Source organism: Paroedura picta, chromosome 7 (genome assembly GCF_049243985.1).
Source record: "Paroedura picta isolate Pp20150507F chromosome 7, Ppicta_v3.0, whole genome shotgun sequence".
In the NCBI taxonomy this organism is placed as follows: Eukaryota; Metazoa; Chordata; class Lepidosauria; order Squamata; family Gekkonidae; genus Paroedura; species Paroedura picta.
The window spans coordinates 13,158,106-13,179,701 of NC_135375.1; the positions used below are offsets into that span (position 1 = coordinate 13,158,106).

Here is a 21,596-nt window from a genome sequence, read left to right on the forward strand (position 1 = left end):
GGTAGTCGATAGTCTCCTAGTTACGTCTGACCCAATGTAAAACAAAGATGCCTTAGGAAAGGTTGCACTGCAGTTAAGAATTTTAAAGTTATATGCACTCAGACAGTATGTTGAAAAAGAAGAAAAGTTGGTTCTTATATGCCGCTTTCCTCTACCCAAAGGAGTCTCAAAGCGGCTTACAGTTGCCTTCCCTTTCCTCTCCCCACAACAGACACCCTGTGAGGTGGGTGAGGCTGAGAGAGCCCTGATATTCCTGCTTGGTCAGAACAGCTTTATCAGTGCTGTGGTGAGCCCAAGTTCACCCAGCTGGCTTCATGTGGAGGAGTGGGGAATCCAACTCGGCTTGCTAGATTAGAAGCCCACACTCCTAACCACTACACCAAGTTGTCATCATGGGGGGAGGCATCCTTGAAGAACTAAAGGGAAGGGGTCTGCAGTGTTTTCCAAGATGTTCAGCAAATCTGTAAGACGTATACAAAACATGCATGGAGTCGCGATTTTCTTCTTTTCCTTGCTAGCTGAACTGGCAGAAGTTTTACACCACCATAGTTAAAGATTTGGTAGGTCTACTAAGGGCTGATTAAAGGTGCTTTTGGGGAGCCTGGCTGTTGCAGCTCTTATTGATCTAAAATATTTATATCCTGCCTGATTTCCTGGGACTCAAGGCAGCGAACAACGCTTGGCACGTTGCAAACAAACAAGCAGACAACATACCCGTAAATCAGCAAGACAAAAAAACAGACGAGATGAAATCAGAACCGCTGGCTTCCCGAAATAATTTACCCCCTCTGCTAAATGCTTTCTGAAACGCGGAAAGCGAAGGCACCCTCTGCTCCCACTTTGGTAAGTGATTCCAAAAGATGGTGCCCACCAGGAGAAGGCTGCTCAAAGAGTGTAGTGGGGATGTGGAAATATAGTGTGAGATGCAGTTTGGTAAATTCCGGGGTCCTAAGTTGTGCTGTCAACTACAGTAAGAGTCATCTACTCTCCCCACCCTGCCACCACTCCAAGCTATAGCAGCAAGAGCCCATTGCTAGTGCAGGATCCCAGAATCATGAAGACCACGCCCAGACACATGAATCCATCATGGTGGCAGCATCCATACATGGAGGGTTCTCACAGGCCAGGCTTTCTCAGCCAGGGTTCTGGGAAACCCTGGGGTTTCTTGACAGCCCTGGAAGGGTTTCTTGAATATAATTATTCTCTCTCTCTCTCATTCTCTTTCTCCACACACACACACACACACACGCACACAAATTAAAAAACCCATGTATTGGGTGATATGACTGTATATGGCCCCGTCAACCTGACCCCGCTTCCCCAAATGGTCAATGATGGGCCTGGAAGGGGTGGGAAGGGGAGGAGCCCTGGGTGGGTGTGTCCACAGCTCTGATTCCCAACCATACTCTGCACAATCATGCCAGTTCTGGGGTTTCCCGAAGCCTGAAGAATGTTTCAGGTATTTCTCAATCGTAAAAAGTTGAGAAAAGTTGTCATAGACTGATTCTCATAGATTGAATCACGCCCTCTTCCTTCAAGCCTCCCACCATGGTTACATATGTATGTTTTATAGTAGAAGGACACGTATCAGATTTTATTTTGGCTATTTTCCAAGGAGTTCAGTGTTAGAGTTAGTGTGCATAAGTGCCCCCCCCCCCCTCATCCTTGTATCATCCCTGCGAACGTGTTAGGCCAAGAGAGAGCATGCCCCACTCCATATCCCTCATCTAGCTGTTCCTACGGTCTCAGTACAAGTTCCTTGTGCTCCAGAGCAGGATAGGTAGATGGGAGATATCTGCAACGTTTCCCATGCACCCCAACAACATGGTCTAATGGGTAGTCGAACGACGACCAGGAAAGCCCAGGTTGGAATCTCTAACTGGTCAGGAAGTTCATTCTTTCTCAGACTAACCAGCTTTATGGAATTAATGTCACACATCTTCCAGTTCTAAAGATGGAAAACAACATATCCATCCATCCATCCATCCATCCATTGTATTTATAAACCGCCCTCCCTGAAAGCTCCGGGCAGTTTACATGAAACAACAAAATGGTACAGGTAACATCATTCTGGTAACAGGAAGGTGGTAACAACAATAACATTAACATAAGAACAATAACAACAATAACAATTAAAGGATGGTGAAACTGCAAAGAGTCTTAGCTCAACTCGTACTGAGACCCAGGGGTTGGGTGGATTCGTTAACAGTCATGGTAGGAGGGGGAGGGCTTGGGGGCCAATTGGAAGTGATGGATTAGGTTGACCTCAACCAAATGCCTGGTGAAGGAGCTCCCTTTTGCAGGCCCTGCGGAACTGTTTGGGTTCCGTCAGGGCCCTGATCTCCTCTGGGAGCTCGTTCTACCAGATGGGGGCCAGAATGGAAAAGGATCTGGCCCAAAGAGATCAATATCATGCTATTGCCGTTAAATCCTTTTGTAACCCTATGGACAAGTGGACTTCTCGGAAAGTATGCTTCTAGCTTCTACTCAGTGCTAGATGCAAATACCTTGCTATGGGGAGACGGGATGGGGGACCAATCTGCACAAACCAGGTCACTTTTCCCCTAGTTAAGCAGCTTCAAGGACTCTCACTAAGGAGTTTGCCAGCATCATGTGGCACCCGCATACTCCTGCGTGTCACCTGATCTGCTAACTTTTGTAACACCCTTTAGTATTTTTTTTCCATTACGTGCCTCTGGTCAGGTTCACACACAGAGAAAAAACCAGTCTAACAGACAGCGACGTTAAATCTGTAGGTGATTTCAATCAGGTATAGACCCAGATTGCTTGGAACTACGCTCACTGCTTTAGCAAAAATAAGCAAACAAACAAGAGATCTGGACCCCTTCAGAGATGAACATGAGCTGTTTTTTGGTACCCCCACTTTTCTCTACCTGAAGGCACCTCAAAGTGGCTTACAACTGCCTACCCTTCCTCTCCCTACAACAGACACCCTGTAAGGTAGATGAGGCAGAGAGAGCTCTGAGAGAACTGGGACTGGCCCAAGGTCACCTGGTTGGGCATGTTCTCATAGGTTCAGGGAATATGTTCTCATACATTCCAAATCCTACATCATTCCAGTTCAAGATGAATGTATCCATATCCTCCTGAAGATGGACAGTATTAAGGTAGGGCTAAGGTAGCATTAAGATGGACAGTATTGGGTAGGGTTGCCAGGTTATCCCTTGCCTGCAGCGGTGTCTGGGGAGGGATAGGTTTGCCACTCCCCCCCCACCTACATAGCTATGTGAATCTGTTACTTTTTCAGTGCTGGAGGGTGGTCAGTCTATCAATTCCATGCTGCTTTCCTGCGTGAAGATCGCTACATGCAGCAGCTGTTGGGTGGCTGGATCTCCCCCTTGACCACCAGCAGGGGATGGGGGGGGGAGGAGGAAATATTGCCAAATCCAGGTTTGGAAACTCCTGGAGATTTGGGGAAGAAGCCTAGAGAGGGCAGGGACCTCAGTGGGGTACACTACCATAGTGTCCACCCTCCAAAGCATCCGTTTTCTCCTGGAGAACTGGTCTCTGTAGTCTGGAGATGAGCTGAAATTCTGGGAGATCCCCAATCCCACCTGGAGGCTGGCATCTCTAGGGTTTGGATGGATGGATCAATTCTCCTTAAGAGGTGAGGGAATTGGAGAGGGGGGAATGGTTTTCCCTGCCATCACATTGTCCTTTGAAGCAGTGAGCAGGGCTGCTGCATTCAAAATGCTCCTGAATCCCAACGTAAGGTCCGAAAGAGGGGCCCCCCATGAATTTCACCAAATGGAAGAGATGTTCTTGGTACTAGAGAACCCCATGCTGCTGAAAGTGAATCTCTCTCTCTCTCTTTCTCTCTCTCTCTCTCTCTCTCTCACACACACACACACAGCAAAACAGAAGACAAAAAAATTAAACTTCCCAGACAGTAATCCAGATAGTAGAATAACAGAGTTGGAAAGGACCTCCTGGGTCACATAGTCCAACCCCCTGCTCTATGCAGGACACTCACAACCCTCTCGCTCATCCACTGTCACCTGCCACCCCCTTCAGCCTTCACAGAATCCACCTCTCCGTCAGACGGCTATCTAGATTCTGCTTAAAAATCTCCATAGATGGAGAACCCACCACTTTCCAAGGAAGCCTGTTCCACTGAGAAACCGTTCTAGGATATATCTTAGAGGATATATCTGAGAGAGACAGATTCAACAAATATAGTAAAAGATTAGAAACTGGTTCCAAAACAAGCATTTCAATATATGCACATTTTGCAAAAAAAAAAAAAAGAAAAGAAAAGAAAAGAAAAGAAAAAGATGCTCCTTAGATTTCAAACCATTTATATAGGCTGGTCCTCCTTGCTCTTTTTGTTGTTGTTGTTAGTTGTGAAGTTGTGTTCGACCTATTGTGACCCCATGGACAATGATCCTCCAGGCCTTCCTGTCCTCTACCATTCCCCGGAGTCCATTTAAGCTCCCACCGACTGCTTCAGTGACTCCATCCAGCCACCTCATTCTCTGTCGTCCCCTTCTTCTTTTGCCCTCAATTGCTCCCAGCATTAGGCTCTTCTCCAAGGAGTTCTTCCTTCTCATAAGGTGGCCAAAGTATTTCAGTTTCATCTTCAGGATCTGGCCTTCTAAGGAGCAGTCAGGGCTGATCTCCTCTAGGACTGACCGGTTTGTTCGCCTTGCAGTCCAAGGGACTTGCAAGTCTTCTCCAGCACCAGAGTTCAAAAGCCTCAATTCTTTGATGCTCGGCCTTCCTTATGGTCAACTTTCACAACCATACATTGCAACTGGGAAGACCATAGCCTTGACTAGATGCACTTTTGTTGGCAGGGTGATGTCTCTGCTTTTTAGGATGCTGTCTAGATTTACCGTAGCTTTCCTCCCCAGGAGCAAGCATATTTTAATTTCGTTGCTGCAGTCCCCATCTGCAGTGACCCTAGAGCCCAGGAAAATTTTCATGGCAAAGATACTGGAGTGGCTTGCCAGTTCCTTCTCCAGTGGATCACCTTTTGTCAGAGCTCTCTACTATGACCTGTCTGTCTTGGGTGGCTCTGCACGGCATAGCTCATAGCTTCACTGAGCTACGTAAGCCCTTTCACCACAACAAGGCTGTGATCTAGCCAAACAGAAAGTCACTACTGTCTGATCCTTAACAGTTTTGACCCTGGCCTCCTTTCTTGTGATTCCAAAGACACTTTTGCTTATACGTCAGCTCTATACTTTAGACCAGGGGTGGCCACACTGTGGCTCTCCAGATGTCCATGGACTACAATTACTGTACTACCAGTAAATTGTAGTCCATGGACATGTGGAAAGCTACAGTGTGGCCATTCCTGCTCGATATGTTCTTCCCAGTGTTCCTAAATATCCCCCAATATTATGGATTTGTAACTTCCATTTATTATGGACTATAGATATATCACAAATTATATGGTTAAAACAAGACAAGGATGTGTTTTATTTAGCTTCTTGCTCCATTGTAGTTTTTCAAAAGACAGAGCAGAATAAAACCCCCTAAGCAAACAAACAAACAAAAGTAAAGATTTCCCATAAAGCTGGCCTAATGATAACAAGGGGAAACCAACAAAGAAGTATTTCAACACCCACCCACACACGCATAAACATGACACACCAGTGTGCTGGGAAAACCAACACGGAGGTCGGAATTACAATTCAAACTAGCATGGTGGTATAAATTTTTCCCTTTATAAAACACACCATGATTTTTTAAAGGAACAGTCTTGGGGGCCCCAAGTGACACGCCAGCCCGATTTGCACGGTCTTCAATTTATGTGGGAAGTCATCTCATTTCTGTAGAGGAAATGGGATATGTTCTTTGAAATGTTATAAGATTGAGGCACATTCTTAAAAAAAAAAAACAACCCCTCCATTTTGTTCAGAGGAACTGAGCTGTTGTCTGCATATCAGCTGTCCTTCTCGGAGCCAGCTTGGCATAGTGGTTAGGAGTGTGGACTTTTAATCTTGTGAGCTGGGTTCGATTCTGCGTTCCTCCACATGAAGGTAGCTGGGTGACCTTGGGCTCGCCACAGCACTGATAAAGCTGTTCTGACCAAGCAGTGATATCAGGGCTCCCTCAGCCTCACTCACCTCACCAGGGAGTCTGTTGTGAGGAGAGGAAAGGGAAGGCGACTGTAAGCCACTTTGAAACTCCTTCAGGTAGAGAAAAGCAGCATATAAGAACCAACTCTTCTTCTTCAGTAATATCAGGGCTCTCTCTCAGCCTCACCCACCTCACAGGGTGTCTGTTGTGGGGAGATGAAAGGGCAGACAAATGTAAGCCACTTTGAGACTCCTTCAGGTAGAGAAAAGCAGCATATAAGAACCAACTCTTCTTCTTCTTCATTAATATCAGGGCTCTCTCAGCCTCACCCACCTCACAGGGTTCTGTTGTGGGGAGAGGAAAGGGAAGGCGACTGTAAACCGCTTTGAGACTCCTTCGGGTAAAGAAAAGCGGCATATAAGAAATTCTTCTTCCTTCTTCCTCCCTCCTCCTCCTCCTCCTTGGTGGTATCTGGGGACTGGGGACCAAACATCATTCAGCCAGAAGCCAGTAAAGGTAAGAGGGGACAGGCCATCTTGGCATATTTGGGGGGGGGGGGTAGTAGCATCAGTACATTCAATGATGTTAAACAACATCCACCAAGCTTTTCCTTGTGGCACTCACCCAACAGGAATGCATTTAAAGTGGTGCTATTTAAAATCCACATTATTGTTTGTTGAGTCTATTGGGTTAAAGAATCCTCGAGCTCTTCTTTTGAGAGCTGAAGTGAACCTCCACAAATTACTGGTCACGTTTGCATTTCAAACGCTGAACGCTACACTGCGTGGGGATTTCTCTTCTGAATACAGAGGTCGGAATTTCATTTTATATTAAGACTAGCTTCAAAGCCCGTTCCTAAGAACGGGCCTTGAAAGGGTCCCCTCCCCTGGCCAGGCAGCTTAAGGTGGCCTTGGGCAGCAGTTCGCAGCCAGGTCAAGTAGGGTGGGTGGAGGCTGGGCAGCTCGTTAGCAGGGCCGGGATAGAGCTCCTTAGCAGGCAGTCAGCAGGTCAGGAGGCCCTCGTCAGCAGGGCCAACCTAGCAGGCCAAGAGACCCTTGTTTGCAAGGCCTCCATCATGACCCTTTGCCCAAGGCCCTCTCCCCTTACCTGCTGCTGGCTCCAGGCACTGAGGCATCTGAGAGCAAAGAGGCTAGAGTCCAGGGACGGTGGGCGGGAGCTGCAGGGGCAGGGCCAATCTGGGCAAAGCTGGCTGCACCCTGATTGGCCCTATTCTAACTTGGACAGCCGGACACGTCCCACCCCCTAGACTATTTCAGAAATATATAGAGGAACAACAATGGATAAGGATTTGTAGCTTAAGAATTTCTGCGAGTGTGGTTCATAGCAATTTCTATCTGAGCACGTTTCCACCTCCTGCAGCGAGCGGCACATCACGTAATTGGCTTGCTGGTTTTTGTGCCGTAAAAAAGTCACCAATTTAGTTATGGGTGACGAGGAGCAGGGAGGGCAAAAATGGTGAGACTTGCTTCTCTGCTGAACTTCTGGATTAAATGCATGAAATCAATATATGTTAACAGAGACTGCCAGCCCACAAATACAATTTCGTTTCTGAACTGGCATGATTATTGGCTACAGTCTTAACATGTAAACTTGAACTTGTTACAGGCATGTACTGTTAAAAGAGCCATAATTCTTGTTTGGTGGCAACAAAACAGCGATCGGTTTAAAAAATATAGTGGCACCACAGAGAAATTCCCAGGCTTGCTTGAAGCCCTTTTAATATAAAGTTCACTGGTACTTCAGCTACTGATGCTTCAGAAACTTCTCTCTCAATGAAAGGACCATTTCCCATAAATTCCACCATATTCTAGTCGGCTTGACAACTCTGGACTGGAAAATTTCTGGTGTTTTGGGGGCGGAGACTGGGGAGGGCGGAGTTTGGGGAAGGGCGGGACCTCAGTGACCCATGAAGTCCCTTCTAACTCTATTATTCTATGATTCTCTATGATTCTATGAGTGGGTTCTAAGGTATGACAGTCCTCTCTTCCAAGTTGCTGTTTTCACTGGAGGAATTGGTCACTGTTGTCTGGAGATCTGTGGTCTTCATCACCATCATCATCATCACCATCATCATCATAGCAGACTGCTCGCCTTGGGCTGGCCTCCAGGGCTTGGCATGATTTACTAAGCGGATGGGTAATGGTTCATTATTACTGGAATTTTCACCTGCCCTCCCAGCAAACTGGATCAGGGTATTGTACAAAGATACAAAATAAGCAATAACAGTAGACAAAATTAAATTTAAATTTGATTTAAATAAACAACGAGAAGTTAAAACGGGTCTAAACAACAACGACGCTGCTGTGAAATATATGTTATGAGCACTGAATTCTCCCAGAAATTCAGGATGATTTGTTTATTTATTTATTAATTAAACTTTCAATAAATGTGGAGTGTCAATATATAAACAGACGGACCGATGAGTGGGTGGGTAAATGGGTAGGTAGGTAGATGTTGGCTTTCACTGCTTTAGAGTTTCCCCCCTTTCAATTAGAAGAAGAAGAAGAGTTGGTTCTTATATGCCGCTTTTCCCTACCCGAAGGAGGCTCAAAGAGGCTTACAGTCGCCTTCCCTTTCCTCTCCCCACAACAGACACCCTGTGAGGTGGGTGAGGCTGAGAGAGCACTGATATCACTGCCCGGTCAGAACAGTTTTATCAGTGCTGTGGTGAGCCCAAGGCCACCCAGCTGGTTGCATGTGGGGGAGCGCAGAATCGAACCTGGCATGCCAGATTAGAAGTCCGCACTCCTAACCACTACACCAAACTACACCATTACCTGCCATAAGATAAAGGACAGGTCTATCTAAGCGGGGAGGATATGTGCCCAGAGTTACCCCTGCTGGGCCTGTGCAGAAGTCTCAGATTGAAGTGAAAGAATTTTCCAGAAGATACGTGCCCGGTGCAATTTGGAAAACAAGATGTGCTTTCAGAGAAAAAAACCCGCTCTTATGTTTGGCATTCTGCCCCAATGCAGCAAGAACAGTAGAAATCGTTTCTGAAAATGCAACCTCGTACCTTGCCCCTGGCATGATCTTGTTTGGATTAGTAATAAAAAAAGAAAAAAGAAAGAAAATTATGTGAGAATGCATCTGTTGCGTATTAGGAAGCCCCAGCAACACGACGGGCCTCGTTGTCCTTCCTATCATACCTAGAAGGCATTCTGAAAGGAAATGTAATGTCGCCTCAAGCAAACACCCCAGCACAGGGTAGGGATCGCCAGCTTCACGAAGGTAACAGAAAAGTAGCTCATGGTTGTGTACCAAGATTTGTGGTGAGCCACGCAATACTTAACTGAGTATGTTAATACATTTCCATGGACCCGGCATATGATTACAGGCAGGCTGATTTCAGTGGCACATGACTCTGTTGAACGGCTGTCCATAGTTTATTCTTGAATATCCATTGCCCTGTTTCCTTGGGTTGTTTTAATATGATAATTCAAAGAGCAAAGCTTAACATAAAACATTTTCCACCTGGACTTTTAAAAAAGGGAATTCTTCCTGTAGTCCTGTCCCCATTTCTTCATGGATCATATGTATTGGAGGCAGGGGGGGGGGAAACGATTTTAGGGATGCCACCCTCCAGGTGGGACCTGGAAATCTCCTGGAATTACAACTGTTCTGCAGACCTAAAGAGGTCAGTTCCCTGGAAGAAAATGAATCTATGTTCACGAGGTCCCTGTCCTACCCAGACGCCTTCCCCAACGTGGATCTGGTTGACCAGGGGTGGGGTGGGGGCTGGCAACCCTAGGCTACTTTTTGGTCAATTTCCTTATGTCCACCTGTGAGACTTTATTGTTTGCTATATTTTGCACACTTATATTAACTGTTTCTGCGGGCCTCTTAACACCTATCTGACCCACAATATAGTTCTGGTAAGGCCTTGAAGGAGGAGCGTGTCTCATGGCTTAAGTGTCACTCAGGGCAACTGTCCCACCCCTGAGTGCCTCCTCTCCAACTGGCTTGCCTGTCTGTCCAGCGGCCAGCCAATCACCTTCTGTCCCCCACCCCCTCCTCCTTCCACTTCCCTCTGAGGCTTGGAGGCTGCTGCCGTGTCAGAGCTGCCCCTGCTGACGAATTCCTTAACAGCTGCCTGCAGCCTTTCCAGCACCTGGGGGGAGGTCATCCGCAGAGTTCTTCCACTCCACCCCCCTAATCTAGCACCCGTTATATTCCTGAATGCAACGGACTTGGCCCCTAGCCTTGGAATAATAAGCAAAATGCTAATTGTCCAAAATTTAATACGTCTCTGTCAGAGTCTTGCTCTCCTGACTCCACAGGCTTTTCAATAGTATATTTGCCGTGCTTATGCAGGAGACAGGCAAACAGATGAAAACAGAAGCACTGTTTAAAAGCATGGCCTTTTCAAACAAATCTTCTCCTCTCACCTGGTACTACATACACAGAGGACTCAAATTATTCTTCGTAATTAAAGAGACACTGGGACTAGGCCTGATTACTGAAATAGTTCACCCAGAGTGTGAAACAAAGCACACAGGGAAGGGGTGTACAAAGGGTCTTTTAGCCATTTTGTACAAGATGGCAGCTGCTGCAAAGGGACTAAGCCAGTGGTTTTCAACCTGGAGGTCGGGACCCCTTTGGAGGTCGAACAGCAAGTAGCTTGGCCGGGGGAGGGGAGCGCCATCCACGAAACAGCCTTGCAGGGTAGATTGAGATAGAGCGTTCGTCTGTCTGAGTAGCAGAAAAGAGCAAGATCGGCATGGTGGGACAAGAGGCAGAACTGAACTGAGAAACCCCCGGGGAAAAATCAATTTATATACAATCATGAACAAGGGATCTTCACGCCATTGGTCAGTTTTGGTTTAATTTCCGTGAAAAAACACTTGCGTAATTTTATGGTTGGGGGGTCACCACAACATGAGGAACTGTTTTAAAGTGTCGCGGCATTAGGAAGGTTGAGAACCACTGGACTAAGTTGTACTGGGCAAATCAATGGCTCTGTTTGGCTCAGAGGGAATTAACTTTTCGCTTATGAACATAAGAGAACCTATGTCAAATCAGGCCAATAACCCATCTAATCCGACAGTCTGTGTCACACAGTGGCCAAAACCTGGGGACCAACAGAAGGTCCACCAGGATGGCCAGAACTTCAGACGTCCCCACTGAAGCCCCCCAAGGACCAAGAATACAGGGCCCAAGACTTAGTGTTCAATGAGTGGTTAAGAGCCACTCACGGACCTCTGCTCTTAAGAACATAAGAGAAGCCACGATGGATCGGGTCAAGGACTCATCCAGACCAACACTGTGTGTCACAAGGTGACCAAAACCCAAGAGCCATCAGGAGGTCCACCAGCAGGGCCAGAACTCCAGGAGCCCTCCCAGTGTGCCCCCCCCCCCAAGCACCAAGAATGCAGAGCATCCGTGCACCAGACAGAGGGTTCAATCTATATTGCATGGCTAATAACCACCAATTTATTTATTTAATTAATTTATATATACCCCTCATGCCCCGCTGCTTCATATGTTTCTCCAGTCTCCTCTTGAATCTGTTTATGATTCTAGCTGCCACCACTTCCTAAAGCACAGAATTCCATGAGTTAATTATGGATTGAGGGAATTTATTTATTTATTAGATCTATATACTGCCCTCCTTTGCAGTTCATGGTGGTTTACATAGAACATACAGTGCAGTTCTACAGCATCGAGTAGAACAAAATAGTAACAATAGTTTCAGTAACTAGGGATAACAATTCCAATAACATTTCCATATAATAGTTCCGATACGAATGGTGACAACAGATCTCTGGGATCTCCAAACTAAGGAGTTCAGCTCCCTGGGAGAAAATGGATGTATCCTCCTGAGGTCCCTGTCTTTTCTAGGCTCCTTCCCTAACGTGAATCTGAGAGCCTACCACCCCCACCTGAAGACTGGCATTCCCTAAATGGCCCCAATACCCATGAGCCATGAAGAAATGGGGACAGAACTCCATCTGCATATGAATTTAGGCTGTGCTACCATGCTTGAGATTCCATTTTTGGCTGGTAGGAGCCAAAACTGAGGCTCTTAACCATGGTGGCTCAGCCAGGGCACTAGCCCTCCTTAGCAGCCTGTCTTGAGCATGACATTGTTCAGCCTTTATATAGCGACAACAACAAAAACGATCACAACCACCAATCTGCAAGGCACCTCACAAATAAAAATATAAACCACGGAAACGTCATGGAAATATAGCCATTTACAAACAGCGCAGCAGCTAACTGAAGCTCTGAACAAACAAAAGCAACATGGAGCAAACACAACAGCTGGACCCCTCTAAGACTTGACGTCAAGCAACAATCTTGACTGGCTGCTTTGAATTTGCAAGGCAGGAAGCCAGAGTCCCAAACCTGGATGCTACCAAAGAAGAGGTTTGACAGGTCCAGGTTGGGCAATTCCTGAAAGTTTTTTTGGGGGTGGAGTGGACGAGGGTAAAGTTTGGGGAGGGATTTCAATGGGGTATAATGCTAGAGAGCCCACCTTCCAAAGGGCCCGTTTTCTCCAGGGGAATTGATCTCTGTCACCTGGAGATGAGTTGTAATAGTGGGTGATCTCCACCCAACACCTGGTAGTGGCTGCCCTATCCTGTCTCTTATGCTTCGGTACCTTGCTGCAGGAGGGCCTCTGCAAATGGCCTGAGCAATCAAGCAGGGTGCTGTCCTGGCCCTCGCGAATGGAAAGCCGGAGAAGTCAGCAGGATTCGCCCTCCCAGACAGAGCCATGCTTCTTAACCTGGAAGCATAACGCACCTCACTTCCAATAACACCCTGCTGCTCGTGGCTGTTTGTCCAAATAAACTTCATTCTTGTTTTTTAAGATTCAAACAGCTTGGCCGACTTTGCCCCGCAACTAGACCCTCAACTTCTGTCAGAGACTTCTCAACAGCAAAAGTTATGCATCGCTACAGACTCCTGCACGGTTTCTTTTATGAACAGAAAGCTATTCTCAATCGCGTGCCAAGTCGTTCCCCCCCCCCAACAAGCTGGTTTTATTTATGTTTACTGTGTGGTCTCTCTGCCATTGTACACTCGCATTGCCGGGATGCTGTTATTTCCATTTTGGATGCTCTCCATGTTCTGGTCAAATTTTGTCATGCAATTTCCCCCCTCTACCTTCCCCAAATTCTTGGCATCAGCCGTGAAACGTTAAAGAATGTGCGAAGCTAGCACAGCGTGAGTCTAGCGTCCTTATTTTATAAGGAGTAAACCAGGCTCTCTTCTATGCTTATTTGTAGCATGCTTTTATCATACATCGCCTCGAGTGGTTCCATGAAGTGGAAAAGCCACTCGGAAGCGCTGTAGACAAAATAAATATCTGAAAACATCGCTTTTCCCTCACTGCTTTTGAGGAATGGGTACATAATGATGGGGACTGTGGCAGTTTTTGCTCTTTGGCATTCATGCCCATAACGTCTGAGTGTAATCTGTTCAAAGAATGCCGCTCAGATTTCAGCAACTGACTGCTCAAGGGCCAAACACAAGTCTGGATCTACCTACCAATCTTCACTGTTACTACTTAGAGCTATGAAGCCGGGGAACAGCAAAATCCAGGGAAACAGTCCCTCCCGTTTTTTTCCATCGATGCTTTCCTGGTTTTTCTGCTGGGGGGGGGGAAATGGAAATTTGGGGAAGCACTGGGGGGGGGAGGAGATACCTCTTACCAATTTTCTTCCCTTTTGGAATGAGTAAAATGCTTTTTTTCACAGCAGTAGTTACTCAAATTGGATCATATTCAATTTTTCTATTTAAACAATGGAGTAATGAGGAAATACAGGGGAGCACTGAAAAAAATCCTTAACAACTTATTTCAAAGGGATTGTTTTTACACTGAAATGTTCTTAAGGCAAGTTTTTATTCAATCAAGTTGCATTCACTTGGTGCAATCAAGATGCATTTCCTGATGGGAAAACTGGGAAATTTTGGGAAACACTGAAAAGCTCTTATGAAAAATATTTTTTTCTTTTAAAATGAAAGGGGTGTGCAGAGGGTGTAGCAGATTACAGGTTCATTGGACACATTTGCAGTTTTGGTTGTAGAAAACAAAGGCATTCAGGCATTTAAATTCCATACATATGTCAACTGGTACAATTTTATCGGCAAATTAAAGATGATGTATTTTTGCTGTTCAGGCCGCAAAACAGATTTACATTTGAAATAAAAATTAGTATTGTGTATATTTAACAACTTCCTATAATTTCTGGGTTTTTTTGTTTTGGCAACTTCATCCCCAAAACTTTTTTTTTCTTCAATGCAGCTTTAAAATTTCTGGAAATTTTACATCCCTGGTAATACTTTATACTTGATTTGGAAGTCATAGTAACAATTCCAGGAAGGAGAAGAGGGGAAAAAATTGCAAAAGCCAAGCTTTTATTTAATAAAATTCAATTTTGTTGTTTTTGTTTCGACTTTAGCATCCTTCTCCTGAAAGAAGCACCACCCTACAGTCTTCAGACGGGAACTGAAATCTGGTTGACGACCTGCAACCAAATACAGCTCATTGCATAGTCTGCTTGTGTCCGCTGACAGACCACAGAAAAGTATAACTGGACACAAACAGGAGTGAGATGTTATGAATGACACAGGGATGCTTCCAAAAACGTCTCATCTATCACTCTTTGCCACAGCACCGTCCTCGCATTCCCCTCCCCTGGCACGATACAGCCAGTGACGTACAGCAGGAAAGGGGACATTTGCCACATAATGACATCAATTCATCTTCTGTCTCGGTCAAGCCAATAGGTGGCAGGAGGAGATGACCAACAATTTATTTATATTGGCACAGAGCCTATTTATCTTGCAAAGCACAATTGTGCTCAACTTATAGCAAATACATCCTATGCTATTTATTTCATGCTATTGGGAAGGGGTTGAGGCTGATGGTCCAGACAAGCCTGATCTTATTAGATCTTGGAAGCTAAGCAGGGTTGGTGCTGGTTAATATTCTGATGGGAGACCACCAAGGAAATCCAGGGCTGCTAAGCCAGAGGTAGGTAAGGCCAACCCACCCCTGAAGGCCTCCTGCCTTGAAAACCCATGGGATTGCCATAGGTTGAATGCAACTTGATGCTACTTTCTATTGCCACCATTTGGAGGGACTGTGGCCAAGTGGTACAGCAAAATGGCTCCACGTTTGACCCCTAGCATCTCCAGTTTAAAAAGAAAGGATCGGGTAGGGCAGTGGTTCTCAATGTGGTGGTGGCCCTTTCCCGGGGGGGGGGGTTGCTGAGACAGCTTGGCGGTGGAGGCATCATGGCACCGGCCTCCCCGCACTGCCTCAGAGCTCATGGAAGCCGCGGAGATCACCGAGGCAGCGCGGAGGAGGCCAGCGCCACGGCAAGCAGGAGCTGCTGTAGGGGTCACGGCATTAGGGCGGTTGAGAACTGCTGAAATAGTGGGTGACGTGAAAGACCTCTGCCCGAGACCCTGGAGAACCGCTGCCAGTCTGTACAGGCAGCGACACACTGCTGGTCTGCTTCGGTTTCAGGCCGTTTCATGTGTTCGCGAATATGATGAAAAGGGATGGGTCTGCAATGACTATGACCTTTGGAACGGGGCTCAGAGGGACTGTCAGTTATGAGTCACCATGCAACCCCAAACCGCCCCCCACTGCCCCCGCCTTAATTCCTTTTGGCATGCATGAGATCAGTCGTGCACAGATCATGCGGCATGCAGTAAACGGAGAGCAGAGGTTAATAACCTGGAAGCATAGGCTCTGAGAATGTGAGAGCAAGTTAAAGACAACAGCTCTTCTCCGTTGTCACTGAGGGTCGAGAAGCAATGCTGCAGCGAAGAGCAGTGGGAATGGGGGAAATAGAGTTTGTCCAGGACATAGACATATCTCCGCAAGTGGCGGGAGGTGTAGCTGCAAGACAAGGGGGGGGGGAGGGAGAAGGAGGGAGGGGGTAAAGGGAGGAGAACAAAGGAAAAGAAAAGAAACAGGAGTTTTCCTTTAAGAACGTCAGTGGCAGAGGTCAAAGCGCAAAGCAGTCGTTAGAAACGAAAGTTAAGAAAAGTTGCAAAGGGCAAACAGTCTCGACAACCCGGGGACGATTTCATTAGTGACGCAGTAGAGGTTACTGGCTTTGGCAGGGAGGGGTGCGTGTAAACACACCGACCTTTGTGGATTTACGACTTTTTTGGGAGGGGGGGAGAGGAGGAAAGAGGATTCAAAAACCACCTTTTCATGCAACGGGCTTGCCTGTGCCAAGACATAATATAAAATGCTATGGGAGCAGTTGCACAGCTTGTGTGGGTTTTTACAGACGAATGCCATGATGAAAAAGTTTGAACTCATGGGGGTGGGGTGAGGGATGAAAAAGGCTGAGTTTACGGGGTTGCATTGCTGCTTTGAGAATCTCGAAACAGCCATCAGAAACCTAGCAGTTAATAATAGATTCAAATGAGTAGCCGTGTTGGTCTGAAGTAGCACAATAGAATCAGAGTCCAGTAGCACCTTTAAGACCAACAAAGATTTATTCAGGGCGTGAGCTTTCCAGTGCAAGCACTCTTCGTCAGGAATTCTTAGTCTGACGAAGAGTGCTTGCACTCGAAAGCTCACGCCTTGAATAAATCTTTGTTGGTCTTAAAGGTGCGACTGGACTCTGATTCTAGCAGTTAACATTCCACGGATTTTCAGAGAGCTGCAGAAACCCCAGAATGAGTCATTCTGGGGTGCTTCTCCATTCTGGGTCGAACCTAACCCAATCCCCCCCCCCTCCAAACCCCAGGCATATCCACTTTTGCTGCAAAAACTTTTTGCAGCATATCACTCAAAAATTTGGCTCTTTGGAAAGTTATCCCCCCCCCCTTCTCTGTTTCCAGCACTGACAAGCAACAGTGTGATCAAAATACACGAAACAGAAAGGGCCTCGATCCCAGCCAGAAGAGCATGGCTGTGCACACAGGAAAGGTGCCCCTGGCAGCCCTATAAACCAGTGGTCCCCCCGGGCCTCAGTAAAATTGTCAAGTGTTGACCGGTCCCCGGTGATAAAAAGGTTGGGGACCACTGCTATAAACAACCCCGTTTTTTACTTTCTCCCACTGCAGAAAGTGGTTGCCATTTACTCTTATGGGGAAACTCTGTTAGAGGGGAGGGGGGGGGGTGAGTGGCCTTGGCGAAAGGGCGGGAGGTTTCCTTTCCTTCTGTGTCAAATCCAGGTAGCTGAACTAATCAGTGCCCCCAGAGTTCAGGCCGTTCTCTTTGTTTACTCTTTGCTGTGTTGGTAGATGCCAGTGTGGTGCAGTGGTTACAGCGAGGGGGTCCCCAACCTTTCGGAGCCTGTGGGCACCTTTGGAATTCTGACACAGAGTGGTGGGCGCTGCTGCAGGATGCCTGCTGCAGTCGAAAGCCAAAGGGAAGCTTTAAAAATCTGCCTAACCAATCAAATCTCCAGGGGCCAATTAGAAGCCTTGTTGGCTGAAAGCCCCACCTATTTTTTACAAAAACATGAGGGATGCCAGGAATGGTGTTGGTGGATGCCATGGTGCCTGTGGGCATTGGAGACCCTTGGCCTGGAGTGTTGAACTAGGATTGGGGAGGCCCAGGTTCTAATCCCTATTATGTCATAGAAACTTTTGGGGTGATCTTGACCAGACTCACTCTTGGACTAGACTGCAGGGGTGGTGCTCCAGGTCTCCATGGACTACAATTCCCAGGAGCCCTTGCCAGCAGTGGCAGGGGTTCATGGGAGTTGTAGTTCATGAATATCTGGAGAGCCACCGTTTGGCCACCCCTGTGATACATGCCCATGCTGGTAGGGACTCATGGGAACTGTAGTCCATGAACACCTGGAGATCCACAGCCCCCCCCCACCACCACCACAGAGTAATTGCTGTGAAGATAAAATGGAGCAGAGCAGCCATTTTGGGTCCCATTGGGGAGAAAAGTGGGGTATAAATGAAGTAAAAAAAAGGGGAGGAGCGCTAATCAGTGACTTGGTGAACTCACAGCAAATCCCTTATTTAATGTAAGGCAATCCTCCCCCTCTCCTACACAGAGACATCAGATCTTCAATCCTCATCCAGACCTCACCTACAACATAAAGAACATAACGCCTAAACTGGGAGATGTCATGTTTCTCAGCATGGAAGGGTTTTTGACTGTACCCTAAGGAGCCATGATTATTGTCTCATGATGGAAAACTGAATGGGTGGGCTGAGAGACAGAACTGTAGGTAGCTGCATTTCTTTATACCAGGGGTAGTCAAACTGCGGCCCTCCAGATGACCATGGACTACAATTCCCAGGAGCCCCTGCCAGCATTTGCTGGCAGGGGCTCATGGGAATTGTAGTCCATGGTCATCTGGAGGGCCGCAGTTTGACTACCCCTGCTTTATACGCTAATACCACCTCCTGTCAGGTTTTTGAAAAAGAGCTGATTATCCTCCTGCCCTTTTAAGAGAAAAAAGTGTATCTACTTGAATATTTGCCTATCGAGGATGAGGAAGTTATTAAGTTGAAACCTTATTAAGCCGGTAGTTCTTCTGAGTGTGGAGGAGAGAGGGACATGAGCGACCCACAGTTCTCCTCTTGTAAACAGTAAGATCCATTTCTAGGTCTGTTTTCATTGGGTAGGCCTGAGTAACATGAAGCCTGGGAAATCAGTAAGAAGCACTTTGGCAAACCAGTTGTTCTCACAAGGATGAACCTCTGCCATGTTTAGAGATAATGAAACCAATAAAATTTGTCTAGTGTGTTCTCGGTGTATAAATCCACCCCCCCCCCCCCGGAGTTATGCGTTGCATAAATCTGTAGAGTTATTAGAGAGAGAAAAAACACCCCAATCATCAGCCGCTCTATTAAAACCAACCGTCTTTTATGTCTCTGAGCAGCGACCGCTTTGGAAGATCCAAGCCGTTGTGCAGCCAAACCAATATAAAAGGGGAAACCTCCGGAGAATAAGCAATTTCAGAAGGATATTAAGATCGCTATGTCAAGAGTCTGAACAACAGTCCAATTGGTTACCACTGGTTTTTGCAAACTTGCACAGAAAGGAGAAAAATCAATGCCATAATCCTCAGCGCCTCTGAACATCTCTCTGAGGGCTCAAAGAATCACAGAGGTGGAAGAGACCTCCAGGGTCATCTAGGCCAGGGGTAGTCAAACTGCGGCCCTCCAGATGTCCATGAACTACAATTCCCAGGAGCCCCTGCCAGCATTCGCTGGCAGGGGCTCCTGGGAATTGTAGTCCATGGACATCTGGAGGGCCGCAGTTTGACTACCCCTGATCTAGGCCAACATATGACACCATGCAGGAAAATCACAACTACCTGCTCACTCCCAGTGACCCCAATTTCATGCCCAGATGATGTCCCCCCCCCAAACACCCAGAATCCCTGGCCAGCTGGGCCAACATGGTGACCAGCAATACCTATACATCCAGTGATGTAAATAAGGTGTCTGCCCACCAAGGATTTGTCTCCTCCTATGGCAGCCATTCTGTGACTGCAACAACCAAACTGTGCCGGAATGCCAAAGGTGACCGCAGGCTGGTAAAAGGCTGCCCCCCCCCCCCAATTTATCTTAAAGCCTTTAGCTCTTCCACTGTTTTAAAGACAATCTGCATGATTGTCTGTTTATAGATTTTTATAATTCTCTCAAAACTAAAATTTAAAGTTAAATATGGCTTCTAAGGATTGGTGGGAAGGGTTGGTGCTTGTGTAGTTCTAGGATTTTGACCCAAGTGGAGGGAATATTATTAGAAATATAATTGGGGCCTGGGGACCAAACCTTATGAGGAAAAAATTGAGGGACTTGGCTGGAGAAGAGGAGGCTGAGAGGGGACATGATTGCTCTCTTGAAGTATCTGAAAGGTTGTCACTTGGAGGAGGGCAGGGAAAGGTTCCTGTTGGCAGCAGAGAAGAGGACACAGGAATGGATTTAAACTACGTGTACTGGAATGCTTGAGGCTGATCCTGCATTGAGCAGGGGGTGGGACTAGATGGTCTCTGTGGCCCCTTCCCACTCTAGTATTCTAGGGGTCTAGTTCAGCAGTGGAAGGGGCTGCCTAAGGAGGTGGGGAGCTCCCCCTCACTGACAGTCTTCAAGCAACAGCTGGACAGATCTTTCTCCTGGATGCTTGAGGCTGAATCTGCCTTGAGCTGGGGACAGGTCTAGATGGCCTTTGTGGTCACTTCCCACTCTAGGATTCTAGGTGTCTAGTTCAGCAGTGGAAGGGGCTGCCTAAGGAGGCGGGGAGCTCCCCCTCACTGGCGGTCTTCAAGCAGCAGCTGGACAGAGACTTATCCTGGATGTTTGAGGCTGATCCTGCATTGAGCAGGGGGTGGGACTAGATGGCCTGAATGGCCACTTCTGACTATTCTATTCCATTCCACTCCATGGAGCTGAAAAAAGTGTGTCTTCCTGTTGCTTGAAGTGCAACATGCATCTATTTCCCGCTGCAAGTTCGCTAACCAGCTGAGATTATGCAGCGGTTGTGAAATGAACCTACTTATGGGAAAAAGAATAAAAAACATCGATCTGCGTGTGGGAACTGCAGCGTACAAAGCAAGCCTTAAAATAAAAACATCTCTGAGCTGATTAGTCACACATCATAGCCCTGAAACGGCGGGCTGCTTTTAAGGAACAAAAACCTTATCTATCAATCACGGCTCTTGGCGGAGGGCTTTCGTAGTTAACCTGCCATGCTCAAATGCTTTCAGGCTGCGTGCAGATGGGTGGGCTTGGCTTATTAAAGCCACCTCAGTTGGTGGTGGTCAGGCGCAAGTTCCCGGGCATCAAGACAACACAAAAGCAGTGGGAAAAGAGGAGAGCAACTCCCCAGTGCCTTGTCCGCCGTCCTTTCTTCAAGAACGAAAATGGAGCTGGCTGTCCTGGTTTCTCCTAATGCTCTAACACAGTGGTTCTCAACCTCCCTAATGCCGCTACCCTTTATTACAGTTCCTCATGCGGTGGTGACCCCCAACCATAAAATTATGCAAGGGTTCTTTCACAGAAATTAAACCGAAACTGACCAATGGCGTGAAGATCCAGTGTTCATGAGTGTATAGAAATTGGGTTTTTTCCTGGGGTTTCTCAGTTCAGTTCTGCCTCTTGTCCCACCATGCCGATCTCGCTCTTTTCTGCTGCTCCAGACAGACAAACATTCTATCTCGATCGACCCCACAAGGCTGTTGTGTGGATGGCGCTCCCCCCCCGGCCAAGCTGCTTGCCCTGCTGTTCGACCCCCAAAGGGGTCCCGACCCCCAGGTTGAGAACCACTGCTCTAACAAGTGCCAGGGTCCTGTTTAACTGCTACGGAAATTGGGATTGGCACAATGGAAGGAATGAGCCAACATTGACATAAACAGCGAAGAAGTCAACTTATAGCTATACAGGGTCAACTCTCTCCACCCCAGGCATGGTTTTGCCCATTTACAGGTTGGCACCTGCACATACATATGCTTACCAAGCATATTTCGCAAAATCGCACCACTTCTGGGGTTTCTCGAAGCCTGAAGAACATTTCAAGTAAAAAAAATGCCAACAAAAGCTGCCATATTGTAAAACAACTGACTACTGGCAGTCTTCAA

At 47.0% G+C, this 21,596-nt stretch overlaps 1 protein-coding gene across 4 annotated transcripts in view; it reads right to left on the reverse strand.

The window, feature by feature from the left end:
* The window catches only part of DYM (dymeclin), a 231,024-nt gene that overhangs the window by 81,901 nt on the left and 127,527 nt on the right, over positions 1–21,596 (reverse strand). For 3 of the 4 annotated variants that reach the window (XM_077346761.1, XM_077346758.1, XM_077346759.1), the window contains one exon: positions 15,764–15,928. The exons of the other annotated variant lie outside the window; for it this stretch is intronic. In XM_077346761.1, the coding sequence (XP_077202876.1) occupies positions 15,764–15,928 (165 nt within the window). The remainder of the gene's footprint in view (positions 1–15,763; positions 15,929–21,596) is intronic. 4 annotated transcript variants of the gene reach the window in all.